The sequence below is a fragment of the Oncorhynchus kisutch genome, unplaced genomic scaffold, assembly GCF_002021735.2.
Source record: "Oncorhynchus kisutch isolate 150728-3 unplaced genomic scaffold, Okis_V2 Okis03b-Okis08b_hom, whole genome shotgun sequence".
Classification (NCBI taxonomy): Eukaryota; Metazoa; Chordata; class Actinopteri; order Salmoniformes; family Salmonidae; genus Oncorhynchus; species Oncorhynchus kisutch.
The window spans coordinates 4,971,920-4,993,125 of NW_022261980.1; the positions used below are offsets into that span (position 1 = coordinate 4,971,920).

At 41.8% G+C, this 21,206-nt stretch overlaps 2 protein-coding genes across 4 annotated transcripts in view; both read left to right on the forward strand.

The window, feature by feature from the left end:
* Positions 1 to 15,992, forward strand: part of LOC109876831 (aldehyde dehydrogenase family 1 member A3-like) — a 34,381-nt gene extending 18,389 nt beyond the window's left edge. Inside the window, exons 8-13 of the mRNA XM_031812954.1 lie at positions 100 to 202; positions 758 to 942; positions 6,202 to 6,366; positions 9,135 to 9,292; positions 14,235 to 14,309; positions 14,458 to 15,992. Of these exons, the coding sequence (XP_031668814.1) occupies positions 100 to 202; positions 758 to 942; positions 6,202 to 6,366; positions 9,135 to 9,292; positions 14,235 to 14,309; positions 14,458 to 14,527 (756 nt within the window). The 3' untranslated portion in view covers positions 14,528 to 15,992. The remainder of the gene's footprint in view (positions 1 to 99; positions 203 to 757; positions 943 to 6,201; positions 6,367 to 9,134; positions 9,293 to 14,234; positions 14,310 to 14,457) is intronic.
* Positions 15,993 to 20,328: 4,336 nt separating this feature from the next.
* The window catches only part of lrrk1 (leucine-rich repeat kinase 1), a 123,834-nt gene continuing 122,956 nt past the window's right edge, over positions 20,329 to 21,206 (forward strand). For 2 of the 3 annotated variants that reach the window (XM_031812290.1, XM_031812293.1), the window contains exon 1: positions 20,329 to 20,525. The gene's annotated coding sequence lies outside the window, so the exon portion shown is untranslated. Of the gene's footprint in view, positions 20,526 to 21,093; positions 21,146 to 21,206 lie in introns of those variants that run through there. The other variant, XM_031812292.1, reaches the window with a different exon arrangement.

The window sequence follows — 21,206 nt, forward strand, 5'->3', positions numbered from 1 at the left end:
ACATTTAAAAAGAGTATTTGTTTGAACTGAATGTGCCATATGACACATTGTTATATGACTTCCCCCTGTGATCCGTCCTCGCCCTGTTTGTCTCCCCAGGTAGGCCAGTTGATCAAAGAGGCCGCAGCAAAGAGTAATCTGAAAAGAGTGACCCTGGAGCTGGGTGGGAAGAACCCCTGCATTGTCTTTGCTGACTCGGACTGTAAGTGATGTGGTTTCTGTCTCTCTATTAAACCAACAAGGCAGAGAGAGAGAACAAAGACAGCAGCTCTGCTCAGCGCAGAGGAAAGGCCTTTGACACAGTGTGTGTGATCAACAGTGTGCTTGTAAGCAATAGAGATGGAGACTGATTGCGAACTGTGTGATGGTTATCATGACGGACATTGTGTCATCGTGGCTCCTAGCCTATCCAACATATCAACAATATAATATGATAACCCAGAGGGCAAAACTGGTTGCAATGACGTCTTTACAACGTCTCTGAAAACGTCGTGGTCATGTTGTATACAGGTTGTAAAGGGACAGGGTTTCTTTTAAATGTGTTTGTGACCAGAAACATACATGTTTACCTGGCTCTAATCTTGTTATCTGACGTCTCTACGACCAGAAACCAAGTTTACAACCAGAAAATTATGTAATTATCATGCCAAATCTTGCCCTCAGGGAAGATGTGGCCAATTGTTATGTTATTACTCTGAGGGACTCTTAGTCATTTGGCGACAGCCTTCGTCAACATCTATCCTATGTTCACTAACAGTGCAGTTGGCAGTGGAGGAGACCCAAAAGGGAGCCTTCTTCAACCAGGGCCAGTGCTGCACGGCCGCGTCACGTGTCTTCGTGGAGGAACAGGTCTATGAGGAGTTTGTACGCCGCAGCGTCGAGAGTGCCAAGAGTATCGTCATAGGAGACCCCCTGGACCCACGTACATCACACGGACCGCAGGTGTCTCTTCTCTCCTCTCCCCCTCTCTTCTCTCTTCTCTCCTCTCCCCCTCTCTCCTCCTCTCCCCCCTCTCTTCTCTTCTCTCCTCCTCTCCCCCCTCGTCTCTTTTCTCTCCTCCTCTCCCCCTCTTGTCTCTTTTCTCTCCTCCTCTACCCCCTCTCATCTCTTTTCTCTCCTCCTCTCCCCCTCTCGTCTCTTTTCTCTCCTCCTCTCCCCCCTCCCCCCTCTCTTCTCTCCTCCTCTCCCCCCTCTCGTCTCTCTTCTCTCCTCCTCTCCCCCTCTCGTCTCTTTTCTCTCCTCCTCTCCCCCTCTCGTCTCTTCTCTCTATTTTCTTCTGGCGCCTCTCAGACAGGTGTTTGGATAGCAGAGCAGACACAGTTTGTCAGAAAGTCTCCACTGACACAGAGCAAGCCATCCAAACTCCACAACCCTTAGTCATTGTGCCTGTGATACCGCCAGTAGAAAAGCATCTCAAATATGTCAACTTACAGCAAAATGCTCAAATATGGGGCAACAGACAGTATACAGTATTCAATTGTATTTATCACACGTGCTGAATACAACTGGTGTGGACTTTACAGTGAAATGCTTGCTTCTGAACCTTTCTCAATGATGCAGAGCTTAAAAATAATAATACAAAATCAAATAGAAACACAAGAGGTATACAATAAGATACACAAGAATGGAGCTATATACAGGAAGTACCAGTACCAGATCAATGTGCTACTATATACAGGAAGTACCAGTACCAGATCAATGTGGAGCTATATACAGGAAGTACCAGTACCAGATCAATGTGCTACTATATACAGGAAGTACCAGTACCAGATCAATGTGCTACTATATACAGGAAGTACCAGTACCAGATCAATGTGCTACTATATACAGGAAGTACCAGTACCAGATCAATGTGCTACTATATACAGGAAGTACCAGTATCAGATCAATGTGGAGCTATATACAGGAAGTACCAGTACCAGATCAATGTGCTACTATATACAGGAAGTACCAGTACCAGATCAATGTGGAGCTATATACAGGAAGTACCAGTACCAGATCAATGTGGAGCTATATACAGGAAGTACCAGTACCAGATCAATGTGCTACTATATACAGGAAGTACCAGTACCAGATCAATGTGGAGCTATATACAGGAAGTACCAGATCAATGTGCTACTATATACAGGAAGTACCAGTACCAGATCAATATGGAAAATTAAGAACAGAGTAACTGCAGCAAATGATGAGTGTAAAAGTGTGTGTGTGTACACATATGTACTGTATGTGTGTTTGTATTGGTATGTGTGTGTGTGTGTGTGTGTGTGTGTGTGTGTGTGTGTGTGTGTGTGTGTGTGTGTGTGTGTGTGTGTGTGTGTGTGTGTGTGTGTGTGTGTGTGTGTGTGTGAGTGTGTGAGGGTTTTGTGTGGGAGTGACGCTGTAGTGTGAGTGAGTGTATATATGGTGTGTATATAAAGTCTATAAAGTCTAGTGAGTGTGTATACATGTGTATATATAGTCTAGTGAGTGTGCATATAAAGTCTAGTGAGTGTGTATACATGTGTATATATAGTCTAGTGAGTGTGCATATAAAGTCTAGTGAGTGTGCATATAAAGTCTAGTGAGTGTGTATATAAAGTCTAGTGAGTGTGTATACATGTGTATATATAGTTTAGTGAATGTGTATACATGTGTATATAAAGTCTAGTGAGTGTGTATACATGTGTATATATAGTCTAGTGAGTGTGTATACATGTGTATATATAGTCTAGTGAATGTGTATACATGTGTATATATAGTCTAGTGAGTGTGTATATATAGTCTAGTGAGTGTGTATATAAAGTCTACTGAGTGTGTATATAAAGTCTACTGAGTGTGTATACATGTGTAAATATAGTCTAGTGAGTGTGTATATAAAGTCTAGTGAGTGTGTATATATAGTCTAGTGAGTGTGTATATATAGTCTAGTGAGTGTGTATATAAAGTCTAGTGAGTGTGTATATATAGTCTAGTGAGTGTGTATATATAGTCTAGTGAGTGTGTATATATAGTCTAGTGAGTGTGTATATAAAGTCTAGTGAGTGTGTATATATAGTCTAGTGAGTGTGTATATAAAGTCTAGTGAGTGTGTATATATAGTCTAGTGAGTGTGTATATATAGTCTAGTGAGTGTGTATATATAGTCTAGTGAGTGTGTATACATGTGTATATATAGTCTAGTGAGTGTGTATATAAAGTCTACTGAGTGTGTATATAAAGTCTACTGAGTGTGTATACATGTGTAAATATAGTCTAGTGAGTGTGTATATAAAGTCTAGTGAGTGTGTATATATAGTCTAGTGAGTGTGTATATAAAGTCTAGTGAGTGTGTATATATAGTCTAGTGAGTGTGTATATATAGTCTAGTGAGTGTGTATATATAGTCTAGTGAGTGTGTATACATGTGTATATATAGTCTAGTGAGTGTGTATATAAAGTCTACTGAGTGTGTATATAAAGTCTAGTGAGTGTGTATATATAGTCTAGTGAGTGTGTATATAAAGTCTAGTGAGTGTGTATATATAGTCTAGTGAGTGTGTATATATAGTCTAGTGAGTGTGTATATATAGTCTAGTGAGTGTGTATACATGTGTATATAGTCTAGTGAGTGTGTATATAAAGTCTACTGAGTGTGTATATAAAGTCTACTGAGTGTGTATACATGTGTATATATAGTCTAGTGAGTGTGTATATAAAGTCTACTGAGTGTGTATATAAAGTCTAGTGAGTGTGTATATATAGTCTAGTGAGTGTGTATATAAAGTCTAGTGAGTGTGTATATATAGTCTAGTGAGTGTGTATATATAGTCTAGTGAGTGTGTATATATAGTCTAGTGAGTGTGTATACATGTGTATATATAGTCTAGTGAGTGTGTATATAAAGTCTACTGAGTGTGTATATAAAGTCTACTGAGTGTGTATATATGTGTAAATATAGTCTAGTGAGTGTGTATATAAAGTCTAGTGAGTGTGTATATAAAGTCTACTGAGTGTGTATATATAGTCTAGTGAGTGTGTATATATAGTCTAGTGAGTGTGTATATATAGTCTAGTGAGTGTGTATATATAGTCTAGTGAGTGTGTATACATGTGTAAATATAGTCTAGTGAGTGTGTATATAAAGTCTACTGAGTGTGTATACATGTGTAAATATAGTCTACTGAGTGTGTATACATGTGTAAATATAGTCTACTGAGTGTGTATATAAAGTCTACTGAGTGTGTATACATGTGTAAATATAGTCTAGTGAGTGTGTATATAAAGTCTAGTGAGTGTGTATACATGTGTAAATATAGTCTAGTGAGTGTGTATATATAGTCTAGTGAGTGTGTATATATAGTCTAGTGAGTGTGTATATATAGTCTAGTGAGTGTGTATATATAGTCTAGTGAGTGTGTATATAAAGTCTAGTGAGTGTGTATATATAGTCTAGTGAGTGTGTATATATAGTCTAGTGAGTGTGTATATATAGTCTAGTGAGTGTGTATACATGTGTATATATAGTCTAGTGAGTGTGTATATAAAGTCTACTGAGTGTGTATATAAAGTCTACTGAGTGTGTATATATGTGTAAATATAGTCTAGTGAGTGTGTATATAAAGTCTAGTGAGTGTGTATATAAAGTCTACTGAGTGTGTATATATAGTCTAGTGAGTGTGTATATATAGTCTAGTGAGTGTGTATATATAGTCTAGTGAGTGTGTATATATAGTCTAGTGAGTGTGTATACATGTGTAAATATAGTCTAGTGAGTGTGTATATAAAGTCTACTGAGTGTGTATACATGTGTAAATATAGTCTACTGAGTGTGTATACATGTGTAAATATAGTCTACTGAGTGTGTATATAAAGTCTACTGAGTGTGTATACATGTGTAAATATAGTCTAGTGAGTGTGTATATAAAGTCTAGTGAGTGTGTATACATGTGTAAATATAGTCTAGTGAGTGTGTATATATAGTCTAGTGAGTGTGTATATATAGTCTAGTGAGTGTGTATATATAGTCTAGTGAGTGTGTATATATAGTCTAGTGAGTGTGTATATAAAGTCTAGTGAGTGTGTATATATAGTCTAGTGAGTGTGTATATATAGTCTAGTGAGTGTGTATATATAGTCTGTGCATAGGGTCAGTGCAAGACAGAGTCAGTGAAGATAGTTTGGGAACCATTAGTTGACTATTTAGCAGTCTGGCTATTCAGCAATGTTATGGTTTTGGGGTAGAAGCTGCCTTGGAGCCGATTGGCCCGAGAGCCGATGCTCGGGCACCGTTTGCCGGATGGTAGCAGAGTGAACAGTCTATGGCTTTGGGTGGTTGGAGTCTTTGGTAATTATTCACCATTAGATCAGTTCCCAACTTCGGACCAAATCCTACAGATGTAGAAGCTTCATTTGAGCCAGTTTGTTACGGCAGGAAAATAATCCTGCAGCAACAGGAAATGTGAATTATTATGTGGATTTGGTTAATGGACATTTTTGTAGGGGGTTGATACGTTTTTCGTAAGGGCAAATCAAGTCTGACATTTCTAAGTGGAAATTACAAACTTTAGAAGCCTTTTTAAAACTCCAAAAGTTTGCATTTCCTGTGGTGCAAGAAAATTCTCAGTAACAAAAAAGTGATCAAATGAAGATCCTATATCTGTAACTTGAGAGCTGTGTGCTTAGCTCAGATATTCATGTAAGTCATGCAGTGAAGTCAATCAAATATTATCTTAAGTTAACCGTGCAGGCCACAATTTAGGATTCAGTCCTTTACTTTTAGTCTACAGCTGACAGCATGAGAAGATGTGGGACAGTTACAGAACGTATCCTTCAGGTCTTGTCTGACAGAAGCGTAGTTTCCATTACCACGGTGGTTATCAACGCAGGCTATCAGAATGGGTTCACTAAAGATCACTTGTGGTGGGAGCAGAAAATATCCCATTATTTTTCTGGCTGTTCTTTCTTTTGCTCCTGTGCCAGCTTTGGATGTGTGTAAATGAATACTCCCTTTATAGCCATTACTTTACCTTTTGTGTAATGACATCACCCTGCCTGCCTCCAACTCCAACTCCCTCCCTCCCTCCCTCCCTCCCTCCCTCCCTCCCTCCCTCCCTCCCTCCCTCCCTCCCTCCCTCCCTCCCTCCCTCCCTCCCTCCCTCCCTCCCTCCCTCCCTCCCTCCCTCCCTCCCTCCCTCCCTCCCTCCCTCATCTCCTCTCATCTCCTATCTTCCCCTGTTTCTCCAGATTGACCAGAAGCAGTTTGATAAGATACTGGAGTTGATTGACAGCGGGAAGAAGGAGGGAGCCAAACTGGAGTGTGGGGGCGTGGCCATGGAGGACACAGGCCTCTACATCCAGCCCACCGTATTCTCCCATGTCAAGGACCACATGCGCATCGCCAAGGAAGAGGTGAGAGATCCAAATTCTGATCTATGGTCAGTTTTGTGATTTTCTTGTCAGATGGTTAAAGTTAGGATTGGGGGATGATGCATCCGTCCACCCAACGCTGCCTGAAGAAGAATCTAACAGTCGAAACCTGTCCTGATATTAATTATAAACTGGGTGGTTTGAGTCCTGAATGTTGATTGACTGACAGCCGTGGTACTGTATATCAGACCGTATACCACTGGTATGACAAAATATTTATTTTTACTGCTCTGATTACATTGTTAACCAGTTTATAGTAGCAATAAGGCACCTCGGGTGTTTGTGATATATGGCCAATATACCACGGCTAAGGGCTGTATCGAGGCACTCCGCGTTGCATTGTGTGTAAGAACAGCCCTTAGCCGTGGTATATATACCACACTCCCTCTGACCTTATTGCTTAAATATACCACAGGCAGATCATTCTGTTCTCTGTATATAATACCTGTAAATAGTCACCTGAACTTTTTCTGCATCATACTGTGTCTTTGTTCTGTGATTGGAAGAAGGAAAGCTGATCCTAGATCTGTGATCTGTGTCTACGGGAAACTTCTACCCAGAGCTAGGGGTTTCTGATGTTGGCTTTACAGTGATTTCATTCAGAAAAATGAGAACGCCACCACTGGTCCAGGCAGTTTTGTTGTATACCATTGCCATCTTCTGGTGGTGTGGTTGAAGTGCAGCTTCAGACAACTGTATATCTATGGTTCAAACAAGGTCATAGTCATGGAGATGGATGGAGGGCGCTTCTTTACATCTGTGGCATAATGGCTTCTGTGACAGCATGGCCAGCGCCATGTAGATCTTTCTCCAATTGAAAGTAGTCCATTTATTCTTGTTTTTCTTCTATGAGTCGGTAGACAAACTGAAAGTGTGTATACTGCCACCTAGTGTGTGTTTTCTAAACAGGCATGAAGCCAAGGTTGGTGATTTAATGCCGCCTGCCATTCATTGGCTGATCCCTCCTGCTGACCTGGATAGAATTCTGCGGTCCTTCCTTAACCCATAGAAAGTCCCACCCAATTGACTACTTTAAAATGGTAAAAGTGCTCAATGGATCTGCCCATGCTAATACTGGCTTTGTGGTATTAGAGCTGTCTATCCAAGTCTATGGTCATGGTAAAGCAGGATCATATCATAGAAATACATAGAGGACTCTAGTGGCCAAAAGCCGTTTTAGCATGGGCAGCGCTATTGAGGACTTTCACCATTTTTAAGTAGTCAATTGGGTGGGACTTCCTATGGGTTAAGGAAGGATCACATAATTCCATCCAGGTCATCAGGAGGGATCAGTAAATTAATTATAATCGTGAACAAACATTCCATTACTATAGGTGGCAGTAAATTGCCAACCTTGGCTTTATATCTGTTCAAACACACACCCTGCAGGTGAAAAGAAACACCACACTGCAGGTGAAAAGAATCAACACACTGCAGGTGAAAAGAACCAACACACTGCAGGTGAAAAGAATCAACACACTGCAGGTGAAAAGAAACAACACACTGCAGGTGAAAAGATACAACACACTGCAGGTGAAAAGATACAACACACTGCAGGTGAAAAGAAACAACACACTGCAGGTGAAAAGATACAACACACTGCAGGTGAAAAGAAACAACACACTGCAGGTGAAAAGAATCAACACACTGCAGGTGAAAAGAATCAACACACTGCAGGTGAAAAGAATCAACACACTGCAGGTGAAAAGAATCAACACACTGCAGGTGAAAAGAATCAACACACTGCAGGTGAAAAGAATCAACACACTGCAGGTGAAAAGAATCAACACACTGCAGGTGAAAAGATGGCGCCGAAGAACATGGCTGACGTTTTATATTCTCCCAACCAATTGTGATATTTAGAGCCTCGTTATTGTTATTCTTATTGTGTTACTTTTTATTTTTATTTTTTACTTTAGTCTACTTGGTAAATATTGTCTTAACTATTCTTGAACTGCACTGTTGGTTGAGGGCTTGTAAGTAAGCATTTCACGGTAAGGTCTACACTTGTTGTATTCGGCGCATGTGACAAATATAGTTTGATTTGATTGGATTTGAAGTATGTAGCCTTTTAGTTTGTTTACCAACTCATCAAATTAGTAGAAGAAGAAAATGTACTACTTAAAAATGGAGATGGCCTCAATGGCACTACCCATGCTCCCACATGCCCCCACATGCTCCCACATGCCCCACATGCCCCCACAGACCAACTGTGGCAGATGCAATGTTACATCCTATACATATCTCTATGGTTGTATTCACTAGACACCAAATGGAAGAAAATGGACTGACACAGGGAGGAACCTGAACCTGTCAAATAACAAACGCTTGTGTTTTTTATTATTAATACGACCCAAGGCTATTCTCATTGGTGCTGATTGATCCTACAGACTTTTATTTGGACACAACACAACATTGACATGGTTCAGCAGTGAAGTCATTGCATTTTTTAAGATAACATTTTCTTCACATTATTCATCATAATCTAGGGTCAATCTAAATTGGGCGTTGAACTGACATCTGTGGCCTGTGAGGCTTTGCTTTATCCTTCTCCTGCTGACCATGGCCTGTTTGAATACATAACAAACCAACCTGTCTCTCCTCCTTGAGGTAATCACTGATCCAACAAACTGATAGGTGTAAGCAATTACCAATTACCAGCCATGTCACATTAGGGATTTCTTCAAAGGAGGGCAGTAGGAAGGATGCATTTGAACAGGGCATATAATCTTCTCCATGACCCCATCCAGATCTTCGGCCCAGTCCAGTGTATATTCAGATTCAAGAGCCAGCAGGAGGCCATAGAGAGAGCCAACAGTACGGAGTACGGCTTGGCTTCTGCCGTGTTCACACGCAATCTGGACCGGGCTCTCTCTGTGTCTGCCGCCCTGGAGACTGGCACCGTCTGGTAGGTTACTGTTAACTCCTGAACAATGGTACCTTGCTAGTATCACTACATATGACTACAGCAACAACTATTAGCTGCTACTATTTCCATCCTAACAATTCAATACTAGTACTAATATCCAAAATAGTGTAAGGATGAGAACTGGATGCTAGTGATTGATTAGTAATGTCTGACAAGTTCCTATAAATACTGTAGGTTCGTCCCATAGAGATAGATAGATAGAGCACTCATCTTTGTATCTGTTACAGAATGGGCAGCGCCATTGAGGCTATCTTCATTTTAAAGTAGTCAATTTGGTTCTTCCCGATTGGCTGAACCCTCCTGATGACCCGGTTGGACATGACTCCAACAGGGTCACCAGGAGGGATCAGCCAATGAAGTTGGAAGTACCAACCAGTTGACTACATTAAAATGGTGGAAGCCCTCAATGGCGCTTCCCATGCTAATGTGACCTCTAGGCCACTATAGGCCTCTATCATTCTCTATGGTTAGTCCTCTCTCCTGCAGACAGACTAGTTGACATAAGGCTTGTTACTACCACTACTACTACTACTACTAATAATAATAATATTACTGCTACCACTTCTACTACTATTACTACTGTTACCATTGGCCCAAAGCCAACCACTACTCCTTACCATTACTACTTTATTATTCATTTACTCCATGTGCTGCTAACTACTACCTTCTACAGTACAACTTCTATTAGCATTTTACCAATGTACTCCCTATTCACTCTGACTCCGTATCCCCTACTTATACCTCTTCATGTGAGAACACAGCTGTAGCTGCACCTTGTGGCCACAAGATAGAGCCGGGTAGATAGGTAGGTATCCCAGACGTTGCTCCTCTGTGTGGCAGTGAGAGAAGGACAAGGAGTCTGAGAGAAAAAGGAAGAGATCTTTTTATTTCACCTTTATTTAACCAGGTAGGCTAGTTGAGAACACCTTTATTTAACCAGGTAGGCTAGTTGAGAACAAGTTCTCATTTACAACTGCGACCTGGCCAAGATAAAGCATAGCAATTCGACACTTACAACAACACAGAGTTACACATGGAATAAACAAACATACAGTCAATAATACAGTAGAAAAAAAGAAGAAAGTCTATATACAGTGAGTGCAAAAGAGGTAAGATAAGGGAGTTAAGGCAATAAATAGGCCATGGTGGCGAAGTAATTACAATATAGCAATTAAATGCTGAAATGGTAGATGTGCAGAAGATTAATGTGCAAGGAGAGATACTGGGGTGCAAAGGAGCAAGATAAATAACTAAATATATACAATATGGGGAGGAGGTAGATAGATGGGCTGTTTACAGATGGGCTATGTACAGGTGCAGTGATCTGTGAGCTGCTCTGCCAGCTGGGGCTTAAAGCTAGTGAGGGAGATATCCAGTCACTGGAGTCTCCAGTGATTTTTGCACTTCGTTCCAGTCATTGGCAGCAGAGAACTGGAAGGAAAGGCATCCAAAGGAAGAATTGACTTTGAGGGTGAGCAGTGAGATATACCTTCTGGAGCATGTGCTACGAGTAGGTGCTGCTATGGTTACCAGTGAGCTGAGATAAGACGGGGCTTTACCTAGCAGAGACTTGTAGATAACCTGTAGCCAGTGGGTTTGGCGACGAGTATGAAGCGAGGGCCAACCAACGAGGGCGTACAGGTCGCAGTGGTGGGTAGTATATGGGGCTTTGGTGACAAAACGGATGGCACTGTGATAGACTGCATCCAGATTGTTGAGTAGAGTGTTGGAGGCTATTTTATAGATGACATCGCGGATCGGTAGGATGGTCAGTTTTACGAGAGTATGTTTGGCAGCATGAGTGAGGGATGCTTTGTTGCGATATAGGAATTCTAGATTTAATTTTGGATTGGAGATGCTTAATGTGAGTCTGGAAGGAGAGTTTACAGTCTAACCAGACACCTAGGTATTTGTAATTGTCCACGTATTGTAAGTCAGAGCCGTCCAGTGTAGTGATGCTGGACGAGCGGGCAGGTGCGGGCAGTGATCGATTGAATAGCATGCATTTAGTTTTACTTGCATATAAGAGCAGTTGGAGGCCATGGAAGGAGAGTTGTATGGCATTATAGCTCGTCTGGAGGTTCGTTAACACAGTACCCAAAGAGGGGCCAGAAGTATACAGAATGGTGTCGTCTGCGTAGAGGTGGATCAGAGAATCACCAGCAGCAAGAGTGACATCATTGATGTACACTGAGAAGAGTCGGCCTGAGAATTGAACCCTGTGTCTCCCTCATAGAGACTGCCAGAGGTCCGGACAACAGGCCCTGTGATTTGACACACTGAACTCTATCAGATAAGTAGTTGGTAAACCAGGCGAGGCAATCATTTGAGAAACCAAGGCTGTCGAGTCTGCCATGCCAATGTGGTGATTGACAGAGTCGAAAGCCTTGGCCAGGTCGATGAATACGGCTGCACAGTAATGTCTCTTATCGATGGCGGTTATGATATCGTTTAGGACCTTGAGTGTGGCTGAGGTGCACCCATTACCAGCTCTGAAACCAGATTGCATAGCGAAGAAGGTACGGTGCGATTCGAAATGGTCGGTAATCTGTTTGTTAACTTGCCTTTCGAAGACCTTAGAAAGACAGGGTAGGATAGATATAGGTCTGTAGCAGTTTGGGTCTAGATTGTCACCCCCTTTGAAGAGGGAGATGACAGCGGCAGCTTTCCAATCTTTGGGAATCTCAGACGATACGAAAGAGAGTTTGAACAGGCTAGTAATAGGGGTTGCAACAATTTCGGCAGATAATTTTAGAAAGAGAGGGTCCAGATTGTCTAGCCCGGCTGATTTGAAGGGGTCCAGATTTTGCAGCTCTTTCAGAACATCAGCTATCTGGATTTGGCTGAAGGTGAAAGGTGGGGGCTTGGGCGGGTTGCTCTGGAGGGTGCTGGGCAGTTGACCGGGGTAGGGGTGGCCAGGTGGAAAGCATGGCCAGCCGTAGAGAAATGCTTATTGAAATTCTCAATTATAGTAGATTTATCGGTGGTAACAGTGTTTCCTAACCTCAGAGCAGTGGGCAGCTGAGAGGAGGTGCTCTTATTCTCCATGGACTTTACAGTTTCCCAGGACTTTTTTGAGTTTGTACTACAGGATGCAAATTTCTGTTTGAAAAAGCTAGCCTTAGCTTTCCTAACTGCCTGTGTATATTTGTTACTAATTTCTGTGAAAAGTTGCATATCACGGGGGCTATTCGATGCTAATGCAGAACGCCACATGATGTTTTTGTGCTGGTCAAGGGCAGACAGGTCTGGAGTCAACCAAGGACTATATCTATTCCTGGTTCTAAATCTTTTGAATGGAGCATGCTTATTTAAGATGGTGAGGAAGGCACTTTTTAAAGAATAGCTAGGCATCCTCTACTGATGGGATGAGGTCAATGTCTATCCAGGATACCCCGGCCAGGTCGATTAGCAAGTCCTGCTCGCAGAAGTGTTTTAGGGAGCGTTTGACAGTGATGAGGGGTGGTCGTTTGATCGCAGACCCATTAAGGATGCAGGCAATGAGGCGTGATCACTGAGATCTTGAATGAAAACAGCAGAGGTGTATTTGGAGGGCGAGTTAGTTAGGATGATATCTATTAGGGTGCCGGTGTTTACGGATTTGGGGTTGTACCTGGTAGGTTCATTGATAATTTGTGTAAGATTGAGGGTATCAAGCTTAGATTGTAGGATGGCCGGGGTGTTAAGTATGTCCCAGTTTAGGTCACCTAGTAGCACGAGCTCAGAAGATAGATGGGGGGGCAATCAATTCACATATGGTGTCAAGGGCACAGTTGGAGGCAGAGGGTGGTCTATAGCAAGCGGCAACGGTGAGAGACTTGTTTCTGGAAAGGTGAGTTTTAGAAGTAGAAGCTCGAATTGTTTGGGTACAGACCTGGATAGTAAGACAGAACTCTGCAGACTATCTTTGCAGTAGATTGCAACACCGCCCCCTTTGGCAGTTCTATCTTGGCGGAAAATGTTATAGTTAGGAATGGAAATTTCAGGGTTTTTGGTAGTTTTCCCAAGCCAGGATTCAGACACGGCTAAGAGATCCGGGTTGGCAGAGTGTGCTAAAGCAGTGAGTAAAACAAACTTAGGGAGGAGGCTTCTAATGTTAACATGCATGGAACCAAGGCTTTTACGGTTACAGAAGTAAAAAAAAAATGAGAGCACCTGGGGAATAGGAGTGGAGCTAGGCACTGCAGGACCTGGATAAAGCTCTACATCACCAGAGGAACAGAGGAGAAGTAGGATAAGGGTACGGCTAAAGACTATACGAACTGGCTGTCTAGCACGTTTGGAACAGAGAGTAAAAGGAGCAGGTTTCTGGGCACGATAGCATAGATTCAAGGCATAGTGTACAGACAAAGGTAAGGTAGGATGGGAGTACATTGAAGGTAAACCTAGGCATTGAGTAATGATGAGAGAGATATAGTCTCTAGAGACGTTTAAACCAGGTGATGTCACCACATATGTAGGAGGTGGAACAACATGGTTGGTTAAGGTATATTGAGCAGGGCTAGAGGCTATACAGTGAAATAAGACAGTAATCACTAACCAGGACAGTAATGGACGAGGCATATTGATATTAGAGAGAGGCATGCGTAGCCAAGTTATCGTATGGGTCCAGTGAGTGGTTGGGCTGGCGGTTGAGTGGTTGGGCTTCTATTCCCGTACCGGCAGTAGAAGGAGTCTGGATATTGTAGCCCAGGAGTGGGCTTCAGTGGTAGCCCAGGAGCCCTAGCCGGGCTAGCTTCAGGCTAATTTGTGCTTGCTCCGGGATGGACACGCTAGCCAGGAGTAGTCACCCGTGATCGCGATTAGCTACTTGCGAAGATCCAGATGAAAAGGTTCAGAGTTTGCGGAAGGAATCCGGGGATAGAAAACTAGGTCCGTTATGCTCTCTCTCTCTCACTTTCTGTCTCTCTCTCTCTCTCAGGGTAAACTGCTATAACGCCCTCCATGCCCAGGCACCATTCGGAGGATACAAAATGTCAGGCAATGGACGAGAGCTGTAAGTTACTTCTCTTCAACACTATGTGTGATGAAAGGGTTTACTAGTTTGTTTACCCACACATTTTGCACATTTTTAACACAATGTGAATGATTAGAACAATACAAATTAATTTGTATTTATTAACCTTTGTATTTTGATTCCTCAGGGGTGAGTATGCATTGGCAGAGTACTCTGAGGTGAAAGCTGTGACCATCAAACTGACTGAGGCACTGTGAGGGACACAGGAGAGACCACAAACCACTACTAGAGCCCAGCCCAGCACTACTCTGTCATCAACTAAGGCTGTGTCCCAACACTCTTCTTGTCTCCTTTCATTTATCACCTTTGGTCATAAAGAGTTTGATTTGTGCGTGTGCTGTGCTCAAATCCTATTCAACGCCTATTTCACCTATCACTCAAAGTCATAAGGTGAAAAAGCCAAGGAAAGGTCGCCATCGAAGGGTGTTGGGACACTGGAGTGGCTTGAAGTGGCTTTCTTTCCTTGGTAAATTAAAGGAAACAAGGAGAGGTGGCCAATCTGGAAGTGAATTGGGATGCAGCCAAACCCTATTAGAGTTTCAGACCCTCCCACAGCTCTATTGCTCCAGGGGTGTATTCATAGGAACCAATTGGAAGCAAACGGGACGAAATGGGAGGGACATACCTGAATTTGTCCAATAGAAATTGCTACGGTTCGCAACACTTTACACTAATGAATACACCCCAGGCCTTTACAATACCACAGCACTTCAGAGCTTCACTAATAATAACAAATAAAAAAATCTGTTTCTTAATTTGGGGTTTTCTGATATGAATGTTCTTCTCTCATTTTGAGGAGCATTTTCTCCCTTTTCAAATGGTGGAATGAATTTGAATTCCCAAACAAGGTCATATTTACCTCAATTTTATTTTTACTTTCTAATGCCCAGAAGAAAGACATGTTTTTAACCCACTACAATAACAATATATAGGTACTGTACTAGCAAACCTTAACTGGCATTTTAACACTTTTAAACACTTTACATTGTGTTTCATTTTGATCTGTGTACAATATCTTTCAGAGTTGCTCATCTATAAGTGTGGCAACATTCTGCTAACTTTACTAAAATTCCCAGGATTCACAGAAATACTGGTCAGATTCAGGAACCTGGGAATTTTCTGAAAGTGAACAGAATTTTGCAGCACTAGTCTTGACTCCTGAGTACTGTTATTAACATATTGTTATGTCTTGGGTGACGATACCCCTGATGATTGTTGTATGCTTTGTGGTTTTATTGAACTAAATGTAGGAATGTATTTCTTTGCAATACATATGGGGCTGGTTTCCCAAACTAAAACAACATTTCAATGGAGATTCTCATTTAAGATTTGTGTTTAATCCAACACTCGGGTTAATCTGTGTCTGGGAAACCGGAGCCTAATTCAATAAGGTAAAACATGGGGCTTGTGTCCTATTGGTGTTTTTAATGGTATAACAATGCTACTGAAAACTGCCATTATGTTGAAAATACAAGTCATTTGGACTCCAGTAATGTCTCCAATGGGAGGTAAACCATTCCTTGTCACAATATGCACCATATATGAGATGTTACAATGTATAACAAACCACAAGGAAACAAGTCATTGTGTTTCATTTGCTAAACTCTCACTTTTTATATGGATATTTAAATACACATTTTAAATAAAAGAAAATGGAATGTGTTTGTGATTCGTTTGGATTTTCATGTCATACAGATAAGATTGTAACACCTCTTGGAGAAAAGCAGTTTCTTGGAATATGGTACCAGCAACTGCTAGTTAAAAAGGGCAAGTATTTGTTATTTAAATGAAGGATTCTGTCTGTCTATCCATTCTTATTTCCTTTTAGAAGTCATTGAGTGCTGCTGTATCAAATTACAATACAGTCCAAGGCTAAATATACCACGTTTATTGACAGTTCAGAATTATCACCAAGAAAACATAAAATACAGAGTGAAACATGTACTTTTTCTAGACAAAGTAATCAAATAGCAAAAATGCTTTCAACTAGTTTGACCTCACTCTCTCACACACACACACACACACACACACACACACACACACACACACACACACACACACACACACACACACACACACACAGGTTTTGCATGACACTAGTATCGATTGGCTGGCTTTAGGACCACTGCACTGTTGGTTAAGGGCTTGTAAGTAAGCATTTTACGACTTAAGTCTACACTTGTTGTATTCGGCGCATGTGACAAAGTTTGATTTGATTTGCTCCGCATTATGAATGCCCTGACTGTTGCAGAGGCCATATCACCTTAAATGCTGCACGGCCAATGCAGACATCAGATTGACCAGAGTGGCAGTTTGCTTTGCCAGTCAGTCCTTTTGTATCACTTTCAGAAAGCAGAGACCGCGCCAGTTTGCTTTGCCAATCAGTCCTTTTGTATCACTTTCAGAAAGCAGAGACCGCGCCAGTTTGCTTTGCCAGTCAGCCGTTAAGGCAGTGAGCTGATTCATGCTTTGCCAGTCAGCCGTTAAGGCAGTGAGCTGATTCATGCTTTGCCAGTCAGCCGTTAAGGCAGTGAGCTGATTCATGCTTTGCCAATCAGCCGTTAAGGCAGTGAGCTGATTCATGCTTTGCCAGTCAGCCGTTAAGGCAGTGAGCTGATTCATGCTTTGCCAGTCAGCCGTTAAGGCAGTGAGCTGATTCATGCTTTACCAATCAGCCGTTAAGGCAGTGAGCTGATTCATGCTTTGCCAATCAGCCGTTAAGGCAGTGAGCTGATTCATGCTTTGCCAATCAGCCGTTAAGGCAGTGAGCTGATTCATGCTTTGCCAATCAGCCGTTAAGGCAGTGAGCTGATTCATGCTTTGCCAATCAGTCGTTAAGGCAGTGAGCTGATTCATTTGATGTCAGCACTTTGAACTTGGCCTTGTAAACTTTGCTGTAATCCGATAGACTTTTTGATGACCATTTGAAACCAAAAGTTATTTTATTGCTAGAACAATGTAGGCTGTGATAGCTGTAGGTCTAATTGATATGTTCATTCGTTTACCCAGTAGGCTAGAGCAATTTTGATTTCATGTATTGGTATGAAAATAAACACAGAGCATTTCCCCAAAATACACATGTTTTTTGGCTTCAAATACAATAACAATGGTTGCCTTTCTTGCTATAGACCTATTTGATCATAATGCCCTGCCTGCATCTCTAATCCCCATCTGTAGCATACCTGTATCTGGTAGAATACATTTATACCTTTCTCTCTCTATCAGTCTTGCTTGTCCATCTTCCTCAATTAAAATGAAATATTCCAACAGATTAATCTTTCTGTCAAAACGTCATTAAATATTGGTAAGTTATTTAGCTATAGTGTAGATGTAGGGCTGTTTCTTTACTAATTACACAGACAGTGCCACTACTGCAATAATATCAGACAGAGAGAGACAAGCTGGCAGAGAGAGACAAGCTGGCCCGGGGGAAATGTGCGAGCCACCCCTTTTGTAGGCTGCTGTGTTGCAAATCAATATTCTCGGTGCCGTCTTGTTTAAACAAAATGTTTCAATATTCTCAGAGCCACCTTGTTGATACAATGCTTCAATATTCTCAGAGCCACCTTGTTGATACAATGTTTCAATATTCTCAGAGCCACCTTGTTGATACAATGTTTCAATATTCTCAGAGCCACCTTGTTGATACAATGTTTCAATATTCTCAGAGCCACCTTGTTGATACAATGTTTCAATATTCTCAGAGCCACCTTGTTGATACAATGTTTCAATATTCTCAGAGCCACCTTGTTGATACAATGCTTCAATATTCTCAGAGCCACCTTGTTGATACAATGTTTCAATATTCTCAGAATGTTTCCTTCCCTGGTGAATAATGCAGACAGGCAAATGCTAAAATGAGCGGGAAGCACATGAGCCAATGCCGGCGGGAAGCACAGGAGACACTGACACTGTCATAGTACACTGTGTGCACCGGTCCACAAGGGTGGCTTCATATAGCCTATAGCAGGAGATTGGCAAACTGTTTCACGTGGAGTGCCAATTTACAATTGATCCTACCATTTCTAAAGATCTGCGTGATGCATTGCAGGCTACCTAACTGTGCCCCAAAAAAGTCTAACTGCCAACAACTAACTAATTACACTGAACAGAAACATGTAATGTGTTGGTTCAGTGTTTCATGAACTGAAATAAAAGATCCCAGAAATGTTCCATATGCACAAAAAGCTTATTTCTCTCAAATTTGGTGCACAATTTGTTTACATCCCTGTTAGTGAGCATTTCCCCTTTGCCAAGATAAGCCCTCCACCTGACAGGACTGGCATATCAAGAATATGATTCAACCGCATGATCATTACACAGCTGCACCTTGTGCTGGGGACAATAAAAGGCCACTCTAATATGTGCAGTTTTGTCACACAACACAATGCCACAAATGTCTCAAGTTTGGAGGGAGTGTGCAATTCGCATGCTGACTGCAACATTGTCCACCAGAGCTGTTGCCAGATAATTCAATGTTAATTTCTCTACCATAAGCCGCCTTCAACATCGTTTTAGAGATTTTTGCAATACATCCAACTGGCCTCACAACCACAGACCATGTGTATGGCTTTGTGTGGGCGAGCAGTTTGCTGATGTCAACATTGTGAACAGAGTGCCCCATGGTGGCGGTGGGGTTATGGTATGGCCAGGAATAAGATACGGGACAACGAACACAATTACATTTTATCGATGGCAACTTGACTGGACAGAGATTCCGTGACAAGATTCTGAGGCCCATTGTCGTGCCATTCATCCGCCGCCCTCACCTCATGTTTCATCATGATAATGCACAGCCCCATGTCGCAAGGATCTGTACACAATTCCTGGAACCCGAAAATGTCCCAATTCTTCCATGGCCTGCATACCCACCAGACATGTCACCCATTTAGCATGTTTGGGATGCTCTGTATCAAAGTGTATGACAGCATGTTCCAGTTCCAGCCAATATCCAGCAACTTTGCTCAGCCATTGTAGAGGAGTGGGACAACATTCCATAGGCCACAATCAACAGCCTATTCAACTCTATGCAAAGGAGATGTGTTGCGCTGCATTAGGCAAACAGTGGTCACATCAGATACTGATTGGTTTTCTGATCCACTCCCTTATATTTTTAAAGGTATCTGTGACCAACAGATGCATATCTGTATTCCCAGTCATGTGAAATCCATAATTGAGGGCCAAGTGAATGGATTTCAATTGACTGATTTCTTTACATGAACTGTAACTCGGTAAAATCTTGTAAATTGTTTCATGTTGCATTTATATTTTTGTTCAGTATGTATAGTTGGCTAATAGACAGAGGCGCTGTCCATTCAGCACCATGCCACGGAGCTCCACTAAACCTACCTGTACGGAGACGCCGTCCATTCAGCGGTTCTGAATCACGGGCACGGACTTAACTCACTTTAAAAGTCATGTGTAAATTTTCCTTTTGTATTTCGTGATTTTCGTCATTCTTTGGTCGAGTTTGTTTGTCTTCATGCGTCCTTGTCGATTGTAGGCCTGATGTAGGCTATTATACATTTGATTTCAATGCCTATGTAGGATTTATCTGTCGTAGTTGGTATTAGTGGTCAGCTGTTTTATACACTGGTTATTTTCACCTTGATGTCCGCATTTGAAGTTGGGATGGTTTTGACTTGATAGCGTGTATTATGCATCTATTTCATGTTCGCAGTTCACGCGATTCCATAAGTAAATTAGTAAATTCATGATAAGGTTGAGTAGTGGTTGACATTGTAGCCTACACGCAGTTCCACATTCCTTTACAACAAATATTGCAATGATAATTAATGCCTGGGGTAATTTGTATTAGTTTTAGCTGTTCTCCAAAATAGCATTTTAGAGTTGAAAAATTAAGTATAAATGCAGTAAATGAGCTTCAACCATAGTTTTAGAAGAACTAATGCAACTAGTACAGTAGCATACAGTCATTGTACAGTAGGCTATTCCCATTTCCGGGTTATGAGACAGACAGCGTGGTAGGCAGCATCACAGGCTGGAAGTGTTTGGTTTGATGAAATCAGGAAGTTGACGTTTTTCCTTTGCAATCCGTGCTTATGAGTGTTCCTTCGGCTATTTTGTCTTCGGTTAAACTTTCACTTGTGGATGTACCGAAGTTTAGCCTGTTCAATGCTTTAGAAGCGCAAAATCAGTACCATTCGACAGTGCGTGAACACTGCGGACAATGCGGTGAGTAAATATTCCTTATCAACCACACTCATTAACGAGCAACAAGTGCGCACGTTTCGCAAACAAATGTGTCTACTTGCTGTCACTGGACGCACGTTTGGCACGTTTCAGAGTTTATAAGCCTAATAAAGTAAACTTGTTAAAGAATCAAGAGCATGCACACAGTGTGTGGTTTTAAAGATGCGGCATGTGTAAACCAAAGTGAATTAACTGAAGTGTCGTGTGTGTTCAAGGCCGTCAGAAATAGTAACGTCTCTGTTTTTATAGTTCTGGCTGTAGACTAGTGTGTTTTACACAGAGATAATTTAAAAATACATATTCACTAAATTAGGCAACTGTGTCTGGGTGGGTATAATTTGTGGAACTGGGTGGGTATAATTTGTGGAACTGGGTGGGTATAATTTGTGGAACGGGGTGGGTATAATTTGTGGAACTGGGTGGGTATAATTTGTGGAACTGGGTGGGTATAATTTGTGGAACGGGGTGGGTATAATTTGTGGAACTGGGTGGGTATAATTTGTGGAACGGGGTGGGTATAATTTATGGAACTGGGTGGGTATAATTTGTGGAAGCGCAAAATCAGTACCATTCGACAGTGCGTGAACACTGCGGACAATGCGGTGAGTAAATATTCCTTATCAAACACACTCATTAACGAGCAACAAGTGCGCACGTTTCGGT